The 19,872-nt window shown below is 39.4% G+C and overlaps 1 protein-coding gene across 4 annotated transcripts in view; it reads right to left on the bottom strand.

The window, feature by feature from the left end:
* Positions 1-301: 301 nt before the first annotated feature.
* cntn5 (contactin 5) overlaps positions 302-19,872 on the bottom strand; it is a 204,024-nt gene continuing 184,453 nt past the window's right edge. For all 4 annotated transcript variants that reach the window (XM_034098158.1, XM_034098159.1, XM_071205105.1 and 1 more), the window contains 8 exons: positions 17,077-17,226; positions 15,761-15,831; positions 9,117-9,351; positions 8,913-9,022; positions 8,450-8,636; positions 8,193-8,305; positions 2,055-2,223; positions 302-1,201 (listed from right to left, as the gene is read on the bottom strand). In XM_034098158.1, the coding sequence (XP_033954049.1) occupies positions 1,098-1,201; positions 2,055-2,223; positions 8,193-8,305; positions 8,450-8,636; positions 8,913-9,022; positions 9,117-9,351; positions 15,761-15,831; positions 17,077-17,226 (1,139 nt within the window). In that variant the 3' untranslated portion in view covers positions 302-1,097. The remainder of the gene's footprint in view (positions 1,202-2,054; positions 2,224-8,192; positions 8,306-8,449; positions 8,637-8,912; positions 9,023-9,116; positions 9,352-15,760; positions 15,832-17,076; positions 17,227-19,872) is intronic.

Below are 19,872 nucleotides of genomic sequence, written 5' to 3'. Positions count from 1 at the left end.
AATAAGCATGTATATGACATGGAAGGGAAGCTGAGGAGAGTCTTCTGACCGAGGCAGCCCACAAAACTCTGACTGGGTCGTCTTATTTCATAGTTAGTGGGCTTGAAGGCACCTAAGATAACCACATGTATCTATACCAGCACTGGACAAGGGAGTTTTTTGTAATATATACCATTTCAAGATGTCCCCATGGGCTTTAAAATGTGTATGAAGACTCGGTTCATTGACCAATAAGGTCAATCATTATTATTGTTGTCAGATATATATCTTTTCTCAGGGTAGAAAATACAAACAACAACCATTTAAAAAATATACATCACATTTATTTGTACTGATACCAAGAGTCCGTACAGAGTTGTCTTTCTCTTTTGATGTGTTCAAGCACTACAGGTATGAACCTGTTTCCTACCTCCATACATCCAACTGTATCACCAAGCATTGCTTTATCACTACCAAAAAACAGAGTTGACATAGCTGACACATACCACTGTGTTTTTCTCTAAAGGTAACACAATGTACAAAAGCAAGTCTCGAAATAGTAAGATTCTTGGTTCCATAAAAAACGTTCTTTCCTCCTCAATGAGTGAATAAGAAAACAATGCACTTATCTCTACTGAGCTTCTGCTGCATTGCTTGTTAGGCAGCCGAGGGGTACATTGATGCAAATAAGTAATGAAAAGAAACAGGCCGGCTGATCCCTGTATTACTACCACAGCAGCTTTCGAGGAATTGTTCATGCTCTGTAGAGCCCCAGATCTGTAGGAGCCGTCTGGAATTGGTTAGATGCCATTCAATGAGAGGAACACATGATGTCAAAGTAAAGGATTGAACACATCTTTCCACACACTGTACACTACAGTGCAACAGTATTGTGATGCTGGAAAGAACTGTGCAAATTAAATGTCCAGGGCCTCAGAAGAAACAGGAAACTTAAAAAGGTTCAACTCTGGAGAGCTGTATGATGACTGGCAGACTCAACCCCCTTTGGCAGGCCTCGGGCCCTGTGGGATGAGTAAGGCCAAAGCGAGCAGGCAGTCAGAGGGAACGAGCAGAGGACTGGTGGCTCCCTCCATGAACATGAGGTTGGCACAGTGGCCTCACCAGGAAGCTAAAGGCACCAGAAGAACCAGGAGCAGGGCTGTCCATGTTAGGCTCTGTGGCATGCAGTGCACCGAACACTGATTGCTTTTTGCTCGAACACCTAAGAGAAGGGAGGGGAACAGTCAATATAGATGAAAGGAGAGACCCTTTACAAAAACGCTGGAACTGCATCCATGTTTAATGCTTTTCACAAAGAGCTGCAACATAGACTATAACACTCCTTGTTGTTGTTTAATTCATTAAAAATCCTACAATGTGATTTCCTGGATTCTTTCCCCCCATTATGTCTCTCATAGTTGAAGTATACCTAGGATGAAAATTACAGGCCTCTCTCATCTTTTTAAGTGGGAGAACTTGCACAATTGGTGGCTGACTAAATACTTTTTACAGTGTGTGTATATATATATATATATATATGCCGTTAATAACTGTGCAATATATACCTGGCTGCTAAATCCTCAGAACTGTTACTGGATGTGTTTTTTGTAAATTGTGAAAAAAAAATGTTTTATTAGAATATTTTGCATGCTTCTTAGGTAACATTAAGCTGTCTATGGCTCTTTTCTGCTGTAACAATGTACATTTCCCCTCAGTGGGACACATACAGGTATTCTGATTCTGGGGAGAAATATGCTTTATTTTGCAAAAGAAAAAAAGACAGTGAGTATTGCCCTGTAAAGCTGGCTCGTAAAGTCACAAGCAGGACTGACTTTCTCTTGGTCCTGTTGCTTGAAAGTTAATTGGCTGTGCAAGAATAGAAGGATTGGTGTGGGCGATGTAATTAAAACAGTATTAGCCAAGGAAAACTTGGCTGGCACAACAGCTGTGGCGACTCAATTAGGGGCAGAACACAAGATCGCTACAAAAAGAAAACAGGCTGTGCATATAGATGGATATCAGAAGTCATCTAATGGAGTATGTGCCTGAGAGGCCACTGAATAGCTTCGGCTTACCGGATGAGGTGACTATTCGAACTTGGGAGCTGACCGCCCCCTCTCCCCCTTCGCTGAGGGCGCGCACCTCAATGATATAGGTCCCTCCCTCGGGCAGTGAGAGCATGGTGGAAGGGTTGATGGTTCTGGTCACCTGGTTGTGACCTTTGCCCTCCTGTTTAAGTAACACCTGCAGGACACGCACACAAAGCCAATTGAGGTTTATATTTATTATTGTTCATCTATAATGAGATATTTAAGCCACAATGAGTAGTATGTGTAGGATTTTTCCTACGAGAGGCCCACAAAAAGAGTGTGTCTGTATCTGCAGAGCCCTCTGCCTGTATTTTATTTTCCTGTTTCACTTTGCTATGTTCGGGACGTTTCTGGGCAATTCCCTGCCCATTCCTCTGCCTGTTCTCCCTGGGGCTCTGTTCTGCCCCGGCTGAAACTGTAATTGGTGTAGTCTGAGCCGGAAGCTCAGGAAGCTCCGCTAAATTCTCCTGTCTGAACAAAAATACTATGCCCATTAGCTAGCTAAACTGAAGATGGCTAAATTGGCTTGCTTGTGTTGCTGAGGTGAAAGGAGAAGCCATCTTCTAATGTTATGTTAACAGACAAATCATACAAATTGTACATTTACAAACTTTCTTTCCTTTTAAAGGGTCTCAATATGGATTAAGAGCAAAGCTGTGATTGAAGGATTGCCTCCACACTGCTTTTTACATGGTTGAAGGCTGAGCCTGCGGCAGCAGCTAACATTGCTAACAGCGTGAACAGTGCCATTAACGGCAACAGTGCTGACCTGGGGAACTGGAGAGTGGGCGTAAAATGTCAGCGGAAACTTCTGTAGGAGCACAATGTGGAGAGGTGGTCATTAGCTTGCCAGTGGGACATACACACACAGACTCACGTGTACAACGCACACCAGCAGGCTACGTCTGGGAGTTTGACTCAGGATGACTTTACTTTACATTGACTTTGTCTTAACATATACCACATTTTGGTTTTCTACTATTTTAACACTGAATGCCGTGTAACCTTTAAACAGTAACAGTAATATGGGCAAAATTATTTCTAGTGCTATAGGCTAATTATCTGCAAAGAGATGGGATGAGCAACATTTCTGGTTCTTTAAAGACAAATTCAAATAAATTCGCAGTTCAAAATGTCCAATCACTGAACTCAATATTGTTATATTATTATTTGCATGCATAGATGTTTACTGATAACGGCAAGCTGGAGACACGGTTACACTTCAGATTGGCCTTGAAATATATTAAGCAGTTTAAATCGATTCACTCTTTCCAATGTTAGATAACTCTTATATCCAGGGGTGCACATAACTTTCTCAGTGAGATACTCAGATGAGTACCTGGAGTGAGTGTTTGGTACTCCAAATTCTGGTAGGGGTGGGCGGATCGATCCCAAAATATCGATACTTCCGATATTACGTTTCAAAATATCGATACTAGAGCCAATAGGATCGATAGGGAGTTATACTAACTATTAACTAGTTACTAACTATGTGCAGAGTGCAGACGAACACAAGTAATAATAATAATACGTTTTATTTCGAGGCGCCTTTCCAACCCAGTCTCACGGCATTTCGTGTTCACCAACACGATTTTTAATCTATTGATTCGTGTTCACCAACACGATTTGCCCCTTTTTTTCGTGTTGCACAGCACGATTTTAAAAGCAATGTATTATTTTCTACTGCCTGCAGCACGTCTTTTTTTCCGGTCGGGTCGTGGGAGACCGGAAGCTGTGTGGTTCATAAAAACATGTTCTTACTCAATATCAAGCCACAATTATTGCTTTTATTTTAAATCGTATAATTTCTGACTTTTGTTGCCGTCTGTGAGGAAAATAAATGGGGCTCAGAGCCTCATGATACTGAAATCTGTATTTTTAAATATTTTTTCCTTCTAATTTGTTATTCTTTTCAAAATAACACACTGTTATTTACTCACCAATAACACACAATTATCCTTGCTTTTATTTATTGGTTTAATTCCATAATCTCGGGCTTTTTTGGTGTCCGTCAGGAACTGAATTTCAAAATAAAAATAACCGGAAACAGACGTAGGCCTATAAGGGACATTTCGAGCATCATTGCGATTGTCAACATTTCTGAGTTTAGGATGGCCGAAGACACTACACTACCCATAATCCCCAGCTATAGTTTAGGACCCGTAAGGTTGCAGAGCGTCAAACAGCTGTGTGAAATGGAACGAAACCACGCCAGACTATCCAAAACTGGAATCGAACACCCCCCCAGAACTACACGCTGTCTATTGTGTTTAGCAAAATGTTCTATGGGACGTCTCTACTGAACGTTTTCATTTTTCCCACAATTAGAAGTTGCCAGTATTAAGCACATTGGTGTTATCAAATGTAAAACATATAATTAATAAATGGGTGAAAATCGCTTGTGTCCATAAAGCGCAGCATTAATATATACCCACATGACAGCTCATTACTACTTTTTACTCCACTGCATTTATTTGAGTTACTTTGCAGATTCTGATTAATTATGTGAAATATAAACAACCCTTAAATCAGACTTTAGACCTTAATCTGTTATTTAATGTTTAAATAAAGGTTAATCCGTTTTTCTGTTTTGCACCTCCTCCTATTAATATCTTTGTACATCCTGCACTAAACTGTTTTATTGTAGAGATCACTTATAGTATCTTCTTGATTTTTATATTCTATATTTCTATATTTATACTTTCCCCCTATGAAAGTACTCATAAGTATATTAAGTATATTAATACTCTTAATATTTTTTAAATCAAATATAACACATAAAAACAATAATTAAATAACGTGCTTTAACCACTAGGAGGTGCACACAAGGTACACACAGCCATAATAACTTTGTATTATTGGTGTGTATGTACAACATCTGAAGATGTATAGTTTTATGCATGCTTTCACATCATTTTACAGCATATTGCTATACTATTTCAGACTCAGTATTTACATTCTTACATTCAAAGAAAATCAGTAATATCTTTGAAAACTACAGTCCTTTTCTATCAGCTGTGCACCGTTATGGTGTAAATATAACCTATCTATGAATTAGATCAAATGTAAAAGTCAGCCGAATTAGTGTTGATACTGCAAGGAGACGTATTGTGTGAAGAGAAATTGAAGATGTTGTTTAATTGTTGATATATTTATGATCCACGTCAAGTATTCAGTTTCGGCGCCATTTCTTCCAGTTCTTCCAAAGGTCTTCTCATCAGGGCTCTATAAATAAAGAACTACGGCAGATCTGTAATATGTAATGCAGCCGAACCGTGTATTACAATGCCGTTATGTGATGACTTTCAAAGAGAAAAGCAAGAGCACTCGGAATTAAGTATTATTGTATTCTTTTAAAATGTTTTCCGGATTTCATATAATATAAACACCAAATACCAGCATGCATTGCGGCTAACACATCCAATCAGCGAGCTTAAAACCATAGCTGAGGATCTTGGGTAATCGCTCGAAATGCCTACGTCTGTTTCCGGTTATATTTATTTTGAAATTCAGTTCCTGACGGACGCCAAAAAAGCCCGAGATTATGGAATTAAACTAGGGATGTCCCGATCACCTTTTTTTGCTCCCGATCCGATTCCGATCATTTGATTTTGACAATCTGCCGATACCGATTTTTCCCGATCCGATCTTTATGCAATGCATTAAGATAAAAAAAAGGTAACAGATAACGGCTGGTCATCCAACGCGATACATTCAGCTATCTTGGCTGTTATTGTGTTGGCCTTTTCACTGTTCTGGGGCAGTTTCTCTTTCCTTTTAAAAGTCTCTGAAAGTGTCGGTTGTTTCAGTGCCGTTACCTGAGTGGCCGCTGTGTACTCGCTGTGTTGTTGTTGGTGTTTGTTTCTCAGGTAGCGTATTAGATTGGTCGTGTTGAACGTAGCTCTGTTCTTTCCACCACGCGGAACCTCTGCCTTGCAAACATTGCATCTGGCTGTTACACTGCCTTCGCTTTCAATTTTATAATACTTCCAAACTCCTGACATTTTCTCTGTCCCGACTCCCGAGTCACCAGCTGAACGTAGCCTCTCGTTAGCTTCCTGCTACTATTAGACACTGCGCCCACTCTGTTGCCAGATTTCAGAGAAATAAGCAACCAGGTCTATGAAAACAAGCCCAAAGAAAGCAACACATACATGATGTTGTGTAATTTTAAACCAAAACTAAGTCCTCAGGATGACTTTAAGACGTGAACATGGTCATTTTTGTTTTGTAACATTAAATTAAAAAAAAAAAAATCACGTGATCGGCTCCGATCCCCGATCACGTGATCGGATCGGGACATCTCTAAATTAAACCAATAAATAAAAGCAAGGATAATTGTGTGTTATTGGTGAGTAAATAACAGTGTGTTATTTTGAAAAGAATAACAAATTAGAAGGAAAAAATATTTAAAAATACAGATTTCAGTATCCTGAGGCTCTGAGCCCCATTTATTTTCCTCACAGACAGCAACAAAAGTCCGAAATTATACGATTTAAAATAAAAGCATTAACTGTGGCTTGATATTGAGTAAGAACATGTTTTTAATGAACCACACAGCTTCCGGTCTTCCTCGACCCGACCGGAGAAAAAGACGTGCTGCAGCCTGCAGGCACGAAACACATTACCAATAGAAATACATTGCTTTTAAAATCGTGCTGTGCAACACGAAAAAAGGGGCAAATCGTGTTGGTGAACACGAATCAATAGATTAAAAATCGTGTTGGTGAACACGAAATGCCATGAGACTGGGTTGGCCTTTCAGGACACCCAAGGTCACCTTACAGTGCATTTAAAAGTTAAAACAGCTAAAACAAAAACGGAACACAATTTAATCGAACCGACAAGGCAATACAGCAGCATAAAAGCATAAAACAGGCAAGACAAGAGTGTGGAGTGACGGAGTGAGAGGGGGATCTGTGATAGCAGGTTGAATGTGTTTTAGAGTGAGTAGGCCAGTTTAAACAGGTGGGTTTTGAGGTGGGATTTGAATGTCGTGATTGAGTCAGACTGTTTGATGTGTGGAGGCAAGTGCGCTCTTTTCTTCTCTCTCCACTGCTGTCCTCCTCTCCCGAGGCTCACGCACGTGCAGCGCGCTCCCTGCCTGAATGCCGATTATCAAGCTGACTGACAGCAGCAGCAGGGCAGAACAGCAGCAGCCAGCGACTCGCGAGTGCGACACACACACGCGCATAATGGCTGAGAGAAAGAGGAGCGTTGTATGGAGCTATTTCACAACTGCCAATGAACACTTTGCGAACTGTGATGTGTGCAAGAAGGCAGTTCGCTACTGTGGCCACTTTGTATTGTTATTTTTCATGTTTGCACTTTAAATTTGCAAAAGTAAAATGTTTATTTGTCTATAAAAACTGTCCTGTCTTTAATCATGAAAATGAATTCAGATAGTCTATGTATGATGCTTTCAGCTCAAAAATCATGTCATGCAGCTCTCCCCTATATGAAAGTACATAAGACGCTTTTCATTTAAAAAAGTGTAGGTATCGGTATCGGCGATACTGGCCCTGAAATACTTGGTATCGGATCGAATCCGAATAGTATCGCCAGTATAGCGTAGTTCTCCAGGGAAGGGGGGGGGAGTCTCCCTCCGCAGCCGGTTGGCGTAGTTTTGGCACAATTCCGTTGTACAGACCGACGTTAACAGCAGCCCTGTCTGTGCACACGGAGACCGACTCTGTCGTCCGGTGATCTAACCGCCTTCTGGAAAAGCTTCACAAGTATACGTCGGTACGCAAATGCGCTTTGTGACACAAGTGACGGTACGCATTTCAGATTGTTACCTGCGTACCAGTTATGTGCACCCCTGCTTATATCCATTGTGTGATATTTTGTTTCCAACTGTGAGGATGAAAGGTTCGAAATGTGTAACAGTTCAGATATATCGATTCTCACCACCTGAAATAACCATGGGTGGAGTACAATTCAGAGCTTAACAGTAAAAGCATGTAGAAGCATAACTTCTAAAAAAATTTTTTTAAATAATCCTGCCTTTCTATTGATAGTGGTTCAAATACTTCTGGAACAATTAGCTTGATCCAAAATCTAAAGTTTTTTGCATGAATGTTTATGTATGTCTTGATGTTAAGAAATGAACTTGATCATTACCATGTACCCGATGACATCAGATTCATTGTCCTTTGCATTCACTGGATCCCAGTTTAAAGTCACGTTGTTGCCCTCTTGAATCCACATGAGGTTGGTTGGAGGCTGAGCAGGAGCTAAGAAAGGAACGCACACTCAATTCAAACAGACTTTTAAACAGAGTTTCAACCAACTAGGTGAATTATTAGGGGATTTAGAGCAAACTTATAGTTTTTATTCCATGTATAATATAGCATGATTAGTGTCAGTGGTGCACTCACGGGCTCTCCTGGTGTTGACAGTGACAGCAGCGGTGGCCGGACCCTCGCCGATGCTGTTGAAGGCTTTTACCGTGATGAGATACAGACTGTTGCCCTCTAGTCCTGTCAAGACCATGGAGGTTTCGTTTTTCAAAGTTCTTTGTTTTTTCCCCAAGTCCTCCTGCTCCATGTCTTTCCAGTAGCTGAGCTGTAAACATAAATTATTGATATTATAATAGTTTTATGTTATTTAACCAGGACAGTCCAATTGAGAGGCAGGATGTATTTTTCAAAGAAGAACTAGCCAAGACACATAGCTACAGACAGACAAACTAGGCAAAAATGAAAGAAACAAAAAATCAATGATATACTGCTTCCAAACTTCAACTCATGCTCAAATGTATAGAGGTAAAATAACAATTATAAACTGCATGTATATTTACACATGTGCACAACTTCCCCCGAGCACACAATTTACAAGCACCTCATATCCTCTTGGTCTTCCAGGGCCAGGATTGGGCGGTTTCCACGTGACCCTAATTTCCGATGAAGAAAAGCTGTAAGCTTTCACATCAGATGGTGCTTCCCTTGGCTCTGTGAAACCAGTACAAATGGTAATATTAATATCATTCTAAAAAACATCTTCTCTGTTCATGTAAAAACAATGCAACAACTAATGTTAACTCACCCCCCTCTGCGGAACGGATGATGACCTCTTTGCTGAACGGCCCATCTCCCTTATTGTTGTAAACTCCGACCTTCACTTCAAATGGGGTAAGGGGAGGGAAGGTCTCGTCTCTATATTTGTACGTTGTAGAGTCGGCTGAAGTCACCATCCTCTCCTTCCATCCTCTAGTTCCGTTGGCACGAAATGCAACGATATACCCAAAGCCTTCACCGTTTTGGAATTCCTCAGATATAGGCTGAACATTTCAAAAAGAAAGAAATAATCATCCAAACGTGTCTTTCACTGAGATGAATTCCAAACCTGGCTTTCTATAATAGCATTTGCAACAGTACTGTACAGCTGAAGGTGCATTATCTTCACATTTTATCATTTAAATAGCCTCTGTACAAGGAATTGAACAAAACACAGATTTCCGTCTGCCAGTGTTAATAAAGATGCAGTCAGTCTTGAGAATCATATTTGGCACAGTTGTACCCATTATGTTGCTATTTATCTCCCACGTCTCAGGGTTTTGGGACATAGGTTTTGTCTGCTGGCTTCAATGCTCATCTGTAGTTTTCCTGAAGTGGTGAAACGGGGAGCTGTCTTCCACAGCTGGTCCGTGCTTAATCAAATCAAGTGCCAATTCATTAAGTGAGCTCAAATTTAATTAAAATATGAGTTGCAGGGATTAAATCTTTGGCTAAATTTAATAAATGACAAACACCTGGACACCTGTTTTTGGCAACAAAAACCTCGGCACGTTGTTATGTGTTGATTTGAATAGGCTTCAAAGTAATATTGTCCCCGTAAGGCGTTGTTCACATTTCATTCAGTAACGACCAATCACCATGACTGCCTAATTACGGGGATGATCAGTGAAAAATGAATTAGCTTCCATCAAAGTTATTTTCAGAGCTTGCAATGCTCTTAAGGACATGCCAAGAAATATGGGTCTTTAAAAAACAGCATGTACAAATGAGCTAGTTAAGTCCAGAAACACTCGAGGGGTTAGGAATTGTGATAGTCATAGATAAGTATGGACACAGCGTGATAACTGAGATAAGTCTTGTGATGGATATAGCCGGGCCTGCTGGGCTCAGTGACAATGACTGTGGGGGCATCAGTAATGGTTGTTCCAATGGCTCCCCGAGAAAAAGCAGTTTCTCATCGTTGACTGTAATGAGACGGCTGAATTAAGCTGCAGAGACTGTTTAGTCATTCATCCTGCTTAATAACACTGCCCGCCATGGCCGTCCAGGCTCTGACAACTCTCCACAGATGATTGGAGAGGCAGAACTGCCATGCACTCGCATGCCTCGACTGCCAAAAAGGGCTAACATTCCTGCTCCATCTCCTCTAATATCCATCTCAATTGATCACTGACGAAGTCCTGATTTATTTCCAAGAGCATTTAGCTGAAACCAAAAGAAATAGGGCAAAGCTAAAACGACTTAAAATGGCAAGAAGAGGACACTGCATTTAAATCTCCACATTGTCCTGATGCACTTGAAAACTGACACTTATTGGTTGGTGACCAATTATTCTGCCCTATAACGGGGAAATGAAAAACGATAATTTTTCTCTACGGTACTCTTCAGAAGAGATTTGACCAGCAACAATGCCTAAAAAAACAAACGAGCAGAATAAATATTGCTCACACTCAGCTTTATGCTCAGGCATTTGTTGAAGAAACACATGGTAGCACTCATGGCGGGTTGCATCTGAAATGCCACAGACACCGTGTGCAACTTCCTGAGTCTCATCAAGAGATCATCAAATACATGGCATTTATTTTGTGTTTACTCAAATTCATGCATGGCTTGAAAGGACTCTTTGACTGGGTTGTCAAGCACCAATCATGGTGTAACTTTAGGTTTATTCTTCTAACATGGAGTCCTGCATTTATTTATGAGGAGGTTGAAATTGTGTTTTAATAACTCCTTTAATGACACTCCTTATATCATACAACTCTCATTTAAAAACAGGAAATGGTGTAGCACCACCACCACCCTCTCTGGAATGGACATTATCCCCCATAATGTGCCACTGAGGGGCACTTCCCCTCATGTGAAGGTTATCTTCCCAGTGGCAGTTGGGCTCCCATACTTAATAGCTACAAGAATAACTGTCAGTTGCCTCCACATCTGTTCACTGCTCCCCTGTTAATATATCCTTCAACTGATCTCAATTGCAAATTCTCAGCGTCGCTCATAGCTATTCTGTACATGCTGTGCCCTGAACCTGGCTTAGAGCCAAGCTGTCCACTTGGAAACCGTTCACAGTAATATCCTCTTTACTTGGTGCAAGAGTTATTATGTTTTTAACAGCCATCGTCAAGATTGAAATTATAAACAGTTATTCATCAACATCCCTGGGTTCATTTGGAATGACTCAGGGATTCAAGGTTAATCATCGTTCTGCCTCTCTGGTGGGGCCACATTTGAAATTCACAACATCTTAATCACTGGCTGTGTTTTAATACATGGACCAGCTGGCCTTCTTCAAGCTTTGTCAGCAAATTATTCAATGGTGAACAAGTTTGGCCCTCAAACACAGACGTACAACTGAGGTTTCGTAGGTTTTATATTGTATCTGTTTTTGTTGTATCTGTTCGCTTTACCTCTACTTGTTGACATTATTTGCTGCTGCCACTATTTTATTTCCCTTGGGACCAATATAATAATAATAATAATACATGGGATTTCTATAGCGCATTTCCTAATGTTCAAAGACGCCTACATCTCTTTTTCATAGAAGCATTTCTTCTTTCCAATAACAACTTCAACCTCCGATCTTGTGGAAAACATCCTGTACTGGCCCAAAGCCTCCTTTCCAACGCAAAAATAATCAAACTCTTGAATATTGAATTACATTTCAGTGAATTCGAGTCAGAGGAAATTATGTAGAATACTGCAGCAGATGGGTTTTCCATCTCAAGTGGAAAAAAGGTCACCCTGCAAGATCTTCTCTTCTAATATCATGTAGCTGTGAAGGCTAAAAGCTCCACCTCTATATTATCCCTCTGGATATAATGTGCATCTATCTCGCCTTTCTCCACCAGAGAGGCGGAGGGTCATGGCTTCGTGGGAGTCACATCATATACACCTGCGTTATTGTACCTGTTTCTACAGCTGTGGTGCTGACCTGTTGTCTGCTGAAAAGGACTAGTGATAACGCTACAGTATGAAACAACTGTGTGTGTACTCTCTTTATAAGCTGAGTCTATGTTTTTGAAAATGTAGAACAATCATTCAGCAACACATTAAGACAGGGAATGCTGACTGAAGTCAAATTCAGTCACATAATTCACTGCTTTTATCAGACTGAAGCATCTATCTCAACACCAAGCTGTGCTAAATGCAACAATTCATTAATATTTCCTTAGGAACAAGACTGCTGGAAAGTATTTATGAAAATCTTGTTAATATAAACATATCAGTTTATTATTAGTTTGGTTTTCTTAGGATATTTAATGCTGGTGACAAGAAAATAATATTTAATTATATTGATATAATTAGATAGACATAAATAAAACAATCCCAGATCAATAACACGATCGATGTCTATTTGGAATATTTTTTTTTTAATATTTTGTAGCCGAAAACATACTATTTGAATCTATTAATTTATTCTCATTTAAAGGTGGGGTATGCAATTTATTTCAGAAACACTTTTTGTTATATTCCATGGAATGCTGCATCCCGATAGCAATGAATACATTAAATTCTTTGACAATAAATACATACAATAATTTCATCTGTGGAAGCCGTAGTACTGTAAAAAGGACGACCAATCATCTGAGTCGGCCCGGCTAAAATAACTGGATGGCCTACCTGCCTGTCAGCCTTCCATCTGTGCACAAACTTATCTCGTGCCCTCATTGGTCATGTGCACGTTCGTGTGTGTTGGATGAGGGGCTCTGTAAGGAAGTCTGAAGGAAGGGGCAGATTTTTTCTGGTTGTGTATTTTCAAATTCTAGCGCACTCGAGCTGGTTTCTCCAAAATGACATAACCCACCTTTAAGTAAATGCATTGTTAATGGTTCTGCGTTTCAATGAGCTGCTATCTACCCTGACCAAAGATCTGAATCACTAAAGATAATTGGCTAATTATATGACAGTGAGTTTAATTTTCCTTTTTTTTGCTTATGATTTATTATATTGTTAGGTTCATATTGTGGTATTGTTTACATGTATCTCTGTCCAAACTGTCATCACATTATCCTTTTACATATTTTTGAATATAATTGATGTGATTTATATATCCTAGTCTGTCAGTATTGCGCTTAACCAGCTCTCAGAAGATGCTTTTAAATGAACTGTAACTGTGTGTGGCCAGAGCTAGTCTTAGTGAATTGGACTCTTTTTGTAATGAGGCTCATTTACATAAAGATGTTGTGTCAAAATATGCATATTACAGAGTTAAATACAAAAGTAGCACAGGAGCACACAGATGGCATTTTGCTAGCAGTACAGTTAGGTTGCATTGATAAGTACGTCATTTATTTGTGTCTAATTTCTGCAAGTTAAATTGACACAAAAGCCATGCAATCCTTTTATCGATGTGTTTATAAAAGGCAATGTGAAATATTTAATCTAGCTAGAAATAGTCAGAGCTCAGATGATGCCAGTCTCCTGTGCTCTGTTCTGCTCCACAGAATCCCTCAACACATCCATCTTCCTACCTTTAAGAACATCTCCAGACTCTTGTCGTCATTCTTTCACTTCAGTGTCTGAAACTTCTCTATATGTTTTAATTAGATCCCACTTTGATGGTTCTGGGAATAGGACTGCATCAAACGCAGGTCCCTAGCACGCACGGAGCGAAACCACTCATCAAATCTCACCTCAAGTGAATGCAACTGACTGTAAACGAATGCAATCATCTGTATATCTTAAAATCATTCAACCGTTTCCTTCAAGTTTTAGAACCACAAGGACTAGCGTCATCCATCAACCATGCTTTATACCCCTTATTGTCTGACAAGTATTCCCAGGCAACACAAAATGAAGGTTTTTAATGAATTCACAATGCTGTAGCAACCACTGCGTGATTTTTAAGTCAAAGTCACATGCAGGATTATTACTTAGTGACAGGTCAATTCCCAAGGGAATGTTATTTTCAGCACAAATGTTTAAATATAACATTGTTTTCACAAGTGGATTGTGACACTGATTGTCGTGAAGGGTTCAGAATTGTTCTTATCAGCGGGAGTTGACAGTTGTCCTTAACATACACATTTATCTTCATGTGTTTAATCAGGGGGAGTGTAACTTTCTCAAGTTGAATGATGAATGTTCACACCCTGTATTGTTTTCTCTCTGCCATATTCAATCATTACAAAAATCCTATACATATTGTCATTATTTTCTTTTTATGCCAAGGATGTCACTGCTAGTTTCAGAGAGTCACTCGCAGGAAAGGTGGACAAACACCATCTCACAGGATCACCATGGTAATTCGATGAAAATAAACTCATAAATCACACAATGGAAAATCAGCATTTATGTTTATTATTTTATTTATGTATTATTTTACCTTAAATTCAGTATGGGTATTATTAACATCACTGTGAAGCTACTGCGCTACTTTAAGGGCGGCTGAATGTATTCGTTTCAGAGAGTGTGAACTATACTGTACAATGATTTTGTTGAGTTCAAGGTTAAAGGTCTGAGGGGACTCATGCTGTATCAATACAATATAACTTAATAAATAAATACATATTAAACTCTGTCTAATTGTATATCCAGGTAATTCAAGGTGTTCCCTTTCTTGTAGTGTGTTCTATTGGTTTTTGTCTTTGTCTTGTCTTTTGTTTCATTCATACTGACATCACTATGTGACACCCCCATTGTCAACACTCATGCTTCTATTGGCTAGCGCTCCAACACATTGTACGTGATAGGCTAAGAGGCGGTACATCTCTAAGCAATTGACCAATAACAACAGAGCGGTCCAGCTAACCAATCAGAGCAGACTGGGCTCTGGTTTCAGACAGAGGGTGAAAAGAGGTGCTGCGGCACAGGCAGAATGATACAAATAAAGACCTTTATAAACATTAAAGCATGTTATCATGTCACAGTAGGGGAATAAAATACAAATATGAAACCTTAAAATTAGCATAATAGGGCCCCTTTAAGTCAAATGTATTTGTCTTGTCTGTCTCATTACCTGTGGATTAGTAAAAACAACTGATTCCTGAGCATCTCATGTGAAAACTGGTAACATCTTTAGTTGGGGTCATAACATTGTGCTGCCATCTGTTGACATACTGTAAAGCAACTCATTGACATTCAAGACAGGTTTACTATGAGCAAGCATCTTCAGCACTCCAAATGTGGATCCTATCTATTGATTGGAATTGCCCAGATGTCTGCAATTTATTTAAATGGCACACATTTTTTCATTAATTCTAAATTATACTGGACACTGTAGTGCACGCTTACTAATGAAAAATATAATTGTAATTCCATTATAATTAGTGCACGACCTTTAGCAGTTTCTGCATCAGTTTCTTTACAAACCGAGAGAATGTTCTGTAAAGTAACATCGTGACTCCTGAGTTTGCTTAACTGAAACACCAGACCCACTGTGACATTTGCCTTTTTTGGACATATGTTGTAACGCTTGTGCTGCAGAGGGAGTTTGGCAGAGGACCTTACCTCCCACGAGATGACCAGTTCGTGCCTGCGGCCGTTCCCTCCGCTGACGTTCGATGGTGCCACTTTCGGGACTGTGTGAGGCAGAAAGGTTAACAATGCATCACTGACCCAACAGCACAAAACTCACTCCAACACTTTTTGAAATAAAGAAAAGAGGAATTGGACTGAGGGAAATAGTCTTCTCTCTTTTTTTATATATTATATACTAACATACTTTCTATTTTTGGAATGGTTGCAACAAAGAGTCAAGCATGTGCAGCTTGATTATCAATTTGTTTTAAAAGGTTAACAAATATAGTTGTTGACTCTAACACAAATTCAAAAACTAAGATATGCTTATTTAAAAAATAAAAAATAAAATCAGAAAAGGTTTAACTATTAAATAATGAGCCAAGAAATTATAATGAGTATTTTTAAGAAGTTTAATCTTCAGCCTTCACCTTTTTCGTTCACTAATTATGTTTTTGTTCCTTTTTGTATTGTTATTTAGGACCAATTGTTAATTAAGACCACATTAAATTGTTCTGCTAATTGAAAACACACAACAAAAATGTTTTCATTCATCATTATAATTTAACAAATTAATTATTTTTAGTCAACCAATACAAACTGAAAAATAAAATGTTTTCATGATGTGCTTGAAAACATTGCTCACGTAAACAAACCTATGTTTAAACAAAACCAGTTTCAGAAAACATCAAAAACTCAGTGATTGTTGTGTGTTTGCGCCTGCAGTAAAATACCTGTCAATCAAATTGAAAGTGATGGCAGGTTTCGGTGCCGTGTGTGAGTTTTTCTCTCTTTCGCTTGATCACAGAACATGACTTTAACGACACAACCGTGTGCAGATACAGTAATGAGTCTGTTAATCATGCTGAGTAGATGGGACACATTAAATAAGCCATTTCCAAATGACCACTGACCTTTGTAATTATCGTGTTTTATAGACGAGGAATGAGCAGGTAATGAAGCGGCTCGCCTGATCAAGACTGTCTCAGTTATTTTTCTGCTCACCATAGATAATGCAGTTGTTGTGTCCACGCCTCAGGGCATTAAAAGGATGCTTAGACAAAAACACTACACTTGTTGAAATTCATGCAGCTTATTTTCAACCCTTTTGCCCCATTCAAATGGAGAATTAACAATGAGAATACAACATGGCTAGGAAGTGTCATGTTGGGGCACCACTGGCTCTAGCTACAATCAATCATCCGCTCTCATGATACATCTTTCTGGACTGTTGGTGATTGCTATTGTCTGTCATAATGTGAGTATAATGCAGTGCATAACAAGTATTGTAGGCTGAGGGAATGTACCTGCTTCCTTAGACCTAACTCCTCTCGAAGGTGCACTGGGATCTCCGGTCCCAATGGCATTGCTGGCCACCACCCTGAACTCATACTCCACCCATGGGTTGAGCTCCACTGCCATGGCTGACTCCATGTCTCCTGTCACTGGGTCTGGGTCTGCACACAAGAGTGTCACATGTGTATTTAACCAGGACAAGCACCACATCACAGTTCCTGTTCTTCAGTAGAGACATTCCCTGAAAGACTGTACAGCTTTAAGGGTGTCCGAGATTGTTCTGATCCATATTGAATAAGCAGGGTTCGAATCATAGACGTTTAAATTAGGGCTGTCAAACGATTACAATTTTTAATCAGATTAATCACATCTTAAAAATTAATTAATCATGATTAATCACCATTCGAACTATGTCCAAAATATGCCATTTATTTATGTATATTGTTGTGGGAATGGAAAGATAAATGAAAGAAGGCAGATATATCCATTTAACATACAGTATGTATGTTTATTATAACATTTTTCTGCATGTCAAAATGAAAGACAACCCACACACACCTATCAATCATCAAACCGTGGGGTCTTAATTCATTACGTGTTGATTTCTATCAACGGGGGAGTACTTCAGGAAAGTCGGGGGGCGCGCTAGTGGAGTACTTCGTGACCACAGAGTGTGAACGTTGTGATCAGCTGTTTTAGCGCAGTTCTCCAGTGATGGGGGGAGTCTCCCTCCGCAGCCGGTTGGCGTAGTTTTGGCACAGTTCCGTTGTACAGACCGACGTTAACAGCAGCCCTGTCTGTGCACACGGAGACCGACTCTGTCGTCCGGTGATCTAACCGCCTTCTGGAAAAGCTTCACAAGTACGTCGGTACGCAAATGCGCTTTGTGACACAAGTGACGGTACGCATTTCAGATTACGCACATAACCTGCGTACCAGTTATGTGCACCCCTGTACCAGAGCCATATTATTACTAGTATATGGCTCCATAGATATATATAAACACTAGATGGCTCATGGGAGATTTTCCAGCGTAGCTGACTGGCCGCCATCTTGCTACAGTCAACAGTTACTCTGATTCTCGTTATGGTAGCTGTTGTAAGGTGAGTGATCTGCACAAAAATACTCTTAACTCGCTGAAATCTTGACTGATTTACAAACGGTTTAGTTTATTATAAACATTATTAGCATGGCTATGATACAGGATGCTTGGACATGTTGAAATTGCAGCTTTTCTTTGTGTATGTGGTTGTATTTATTAGCTGGCTAATAACAAGAGGCTGTCAGTGAGACCTAGTATTACAAAGTTCACCCAGCAACTTTACACCAGTGGGAGAGGCAGAACTGCTCTTTCTTTTCAACATAACTTAAGTTACACATGATTTCTTCCAAGTGGTTTGGCTTGTTAAAAACATCTTGCATTATGATACAGGAATTTGCTGGCTTTGTGTTTACAGAAGTACCTGACTATGCCGGACTTTTGTGCAGCCTACGGATGCTCCAATCGCCGCTGTCTGCAAACAAGAACCCGTGGGATCACCACATATGTTTATGTTTGCTCAGTCTAATAAACCCATAACATGGTTGTGAAAGAATACCAAAGCTGAGGCTGGACGATGATTGATTGTTAGTGTGCCATGTGTCACTGTGTGTCTTATTGGTTTTGTGGTATACTGTATTTTATTTTATTGTGTGCAAGACACATTTAAAACAAATAACCTTGAACCTTGAAGCCCCATCTCTCCCCACCTGCTCCTGCTTCCTACATCCCCTCCACACCACACCAAGTTGTTCTTCTTAATAATAATAATAATACATTTATGTTGGGGGGCCGCCTTTCATAACACCCAAGGACACCTTACAGGGGCATAGGGGCAATATAGGGAACAATTTAAACAGTGGATTTTGTGATATATCAGCCGGGGTGAGTCAAGACAAACCACACATGGACTACAGAAGGACATATGGTACAGTTTATATTATTCTTGGTCTTTTTTCAATAACATATTTCAAAGGTTCTGGATTTGTTTACAAATCTAGAAACTAAATACAAAACTAGGATGATATGAAGATCTCATGTCAAAAATAATTGTGATAAATTAGACAGAACTGGCCTGTCTATGAGCACATTTTATGTTGGTTTGGTTCTTCTGATAAAGGTGTGAATATCTAAATAATATACCAACATATGCTATTGTCATTAGTTGTGTCCCTGTTCTTCAAGCTAAGGCATTGCTCAATTAACAACTCTTGGTTTACAGAGTGGTAACATGAGACCGATTTTTATATATAAAATATAAATGTATTTTAATTTTATAATTTATTTATAATTTATTTTAAATATTGACAATATAATAAAATAAATGGAAATATATACACCGGCACATATTTAATATAAATACCTTGTGTGTGTGTATAGCTATTGCTTTATCTGATTAATGTTATTTTCATATGAAAGTCCATGATTATAAGTATGCAGTATCATAACTACATCTTTGATGTTTATAAAAAACCAAACCGTTTGAAAATCGGTTGAAAATTGAGCAAGCTATGGTTATTTAAATAGTAAACCATAATGTTATGAATGAGAGCACTGCCTGTAGCGAGATGGCGGCCAAGTGGCAACGTCGGTCTCCATTGGCCAGCAGCGCGTGTGAGCCATCTAGTGTTTATATATATCTATGTATGGCTCTGCCCTGTACTACAGCACAAGTATTCTCCGTCGGGACTTCCTGCAACAACACCACGCCGTTATCAAAGATGTTCTATTGAGAAGACGATCACTACGTGACAACAGTTTTCAAAAC

The sequence above is a fragment of the Pseudochaenichthys georgianus genome, chromosome 13 (genome assembly GCF_902827115.2).
Source record: "Pseudochaenichthys georgianus chromosome 13, fPseGeo1.2, whole genome shotgun sequence".
Taxonomy (NCBI): domain Eukaryota; kingdom Metazoa; phylum Chordata; class Actinopteri; order Perciformes; family Channichthyidae; genus Pseudochaenichthys; species Pseudochaenichthys georgianus.
The sequence above is the reverse complement of the archived record's forward strand: the minus strand, read 5'-3'. Positions and strand labels throughout refer to the sequence as shown.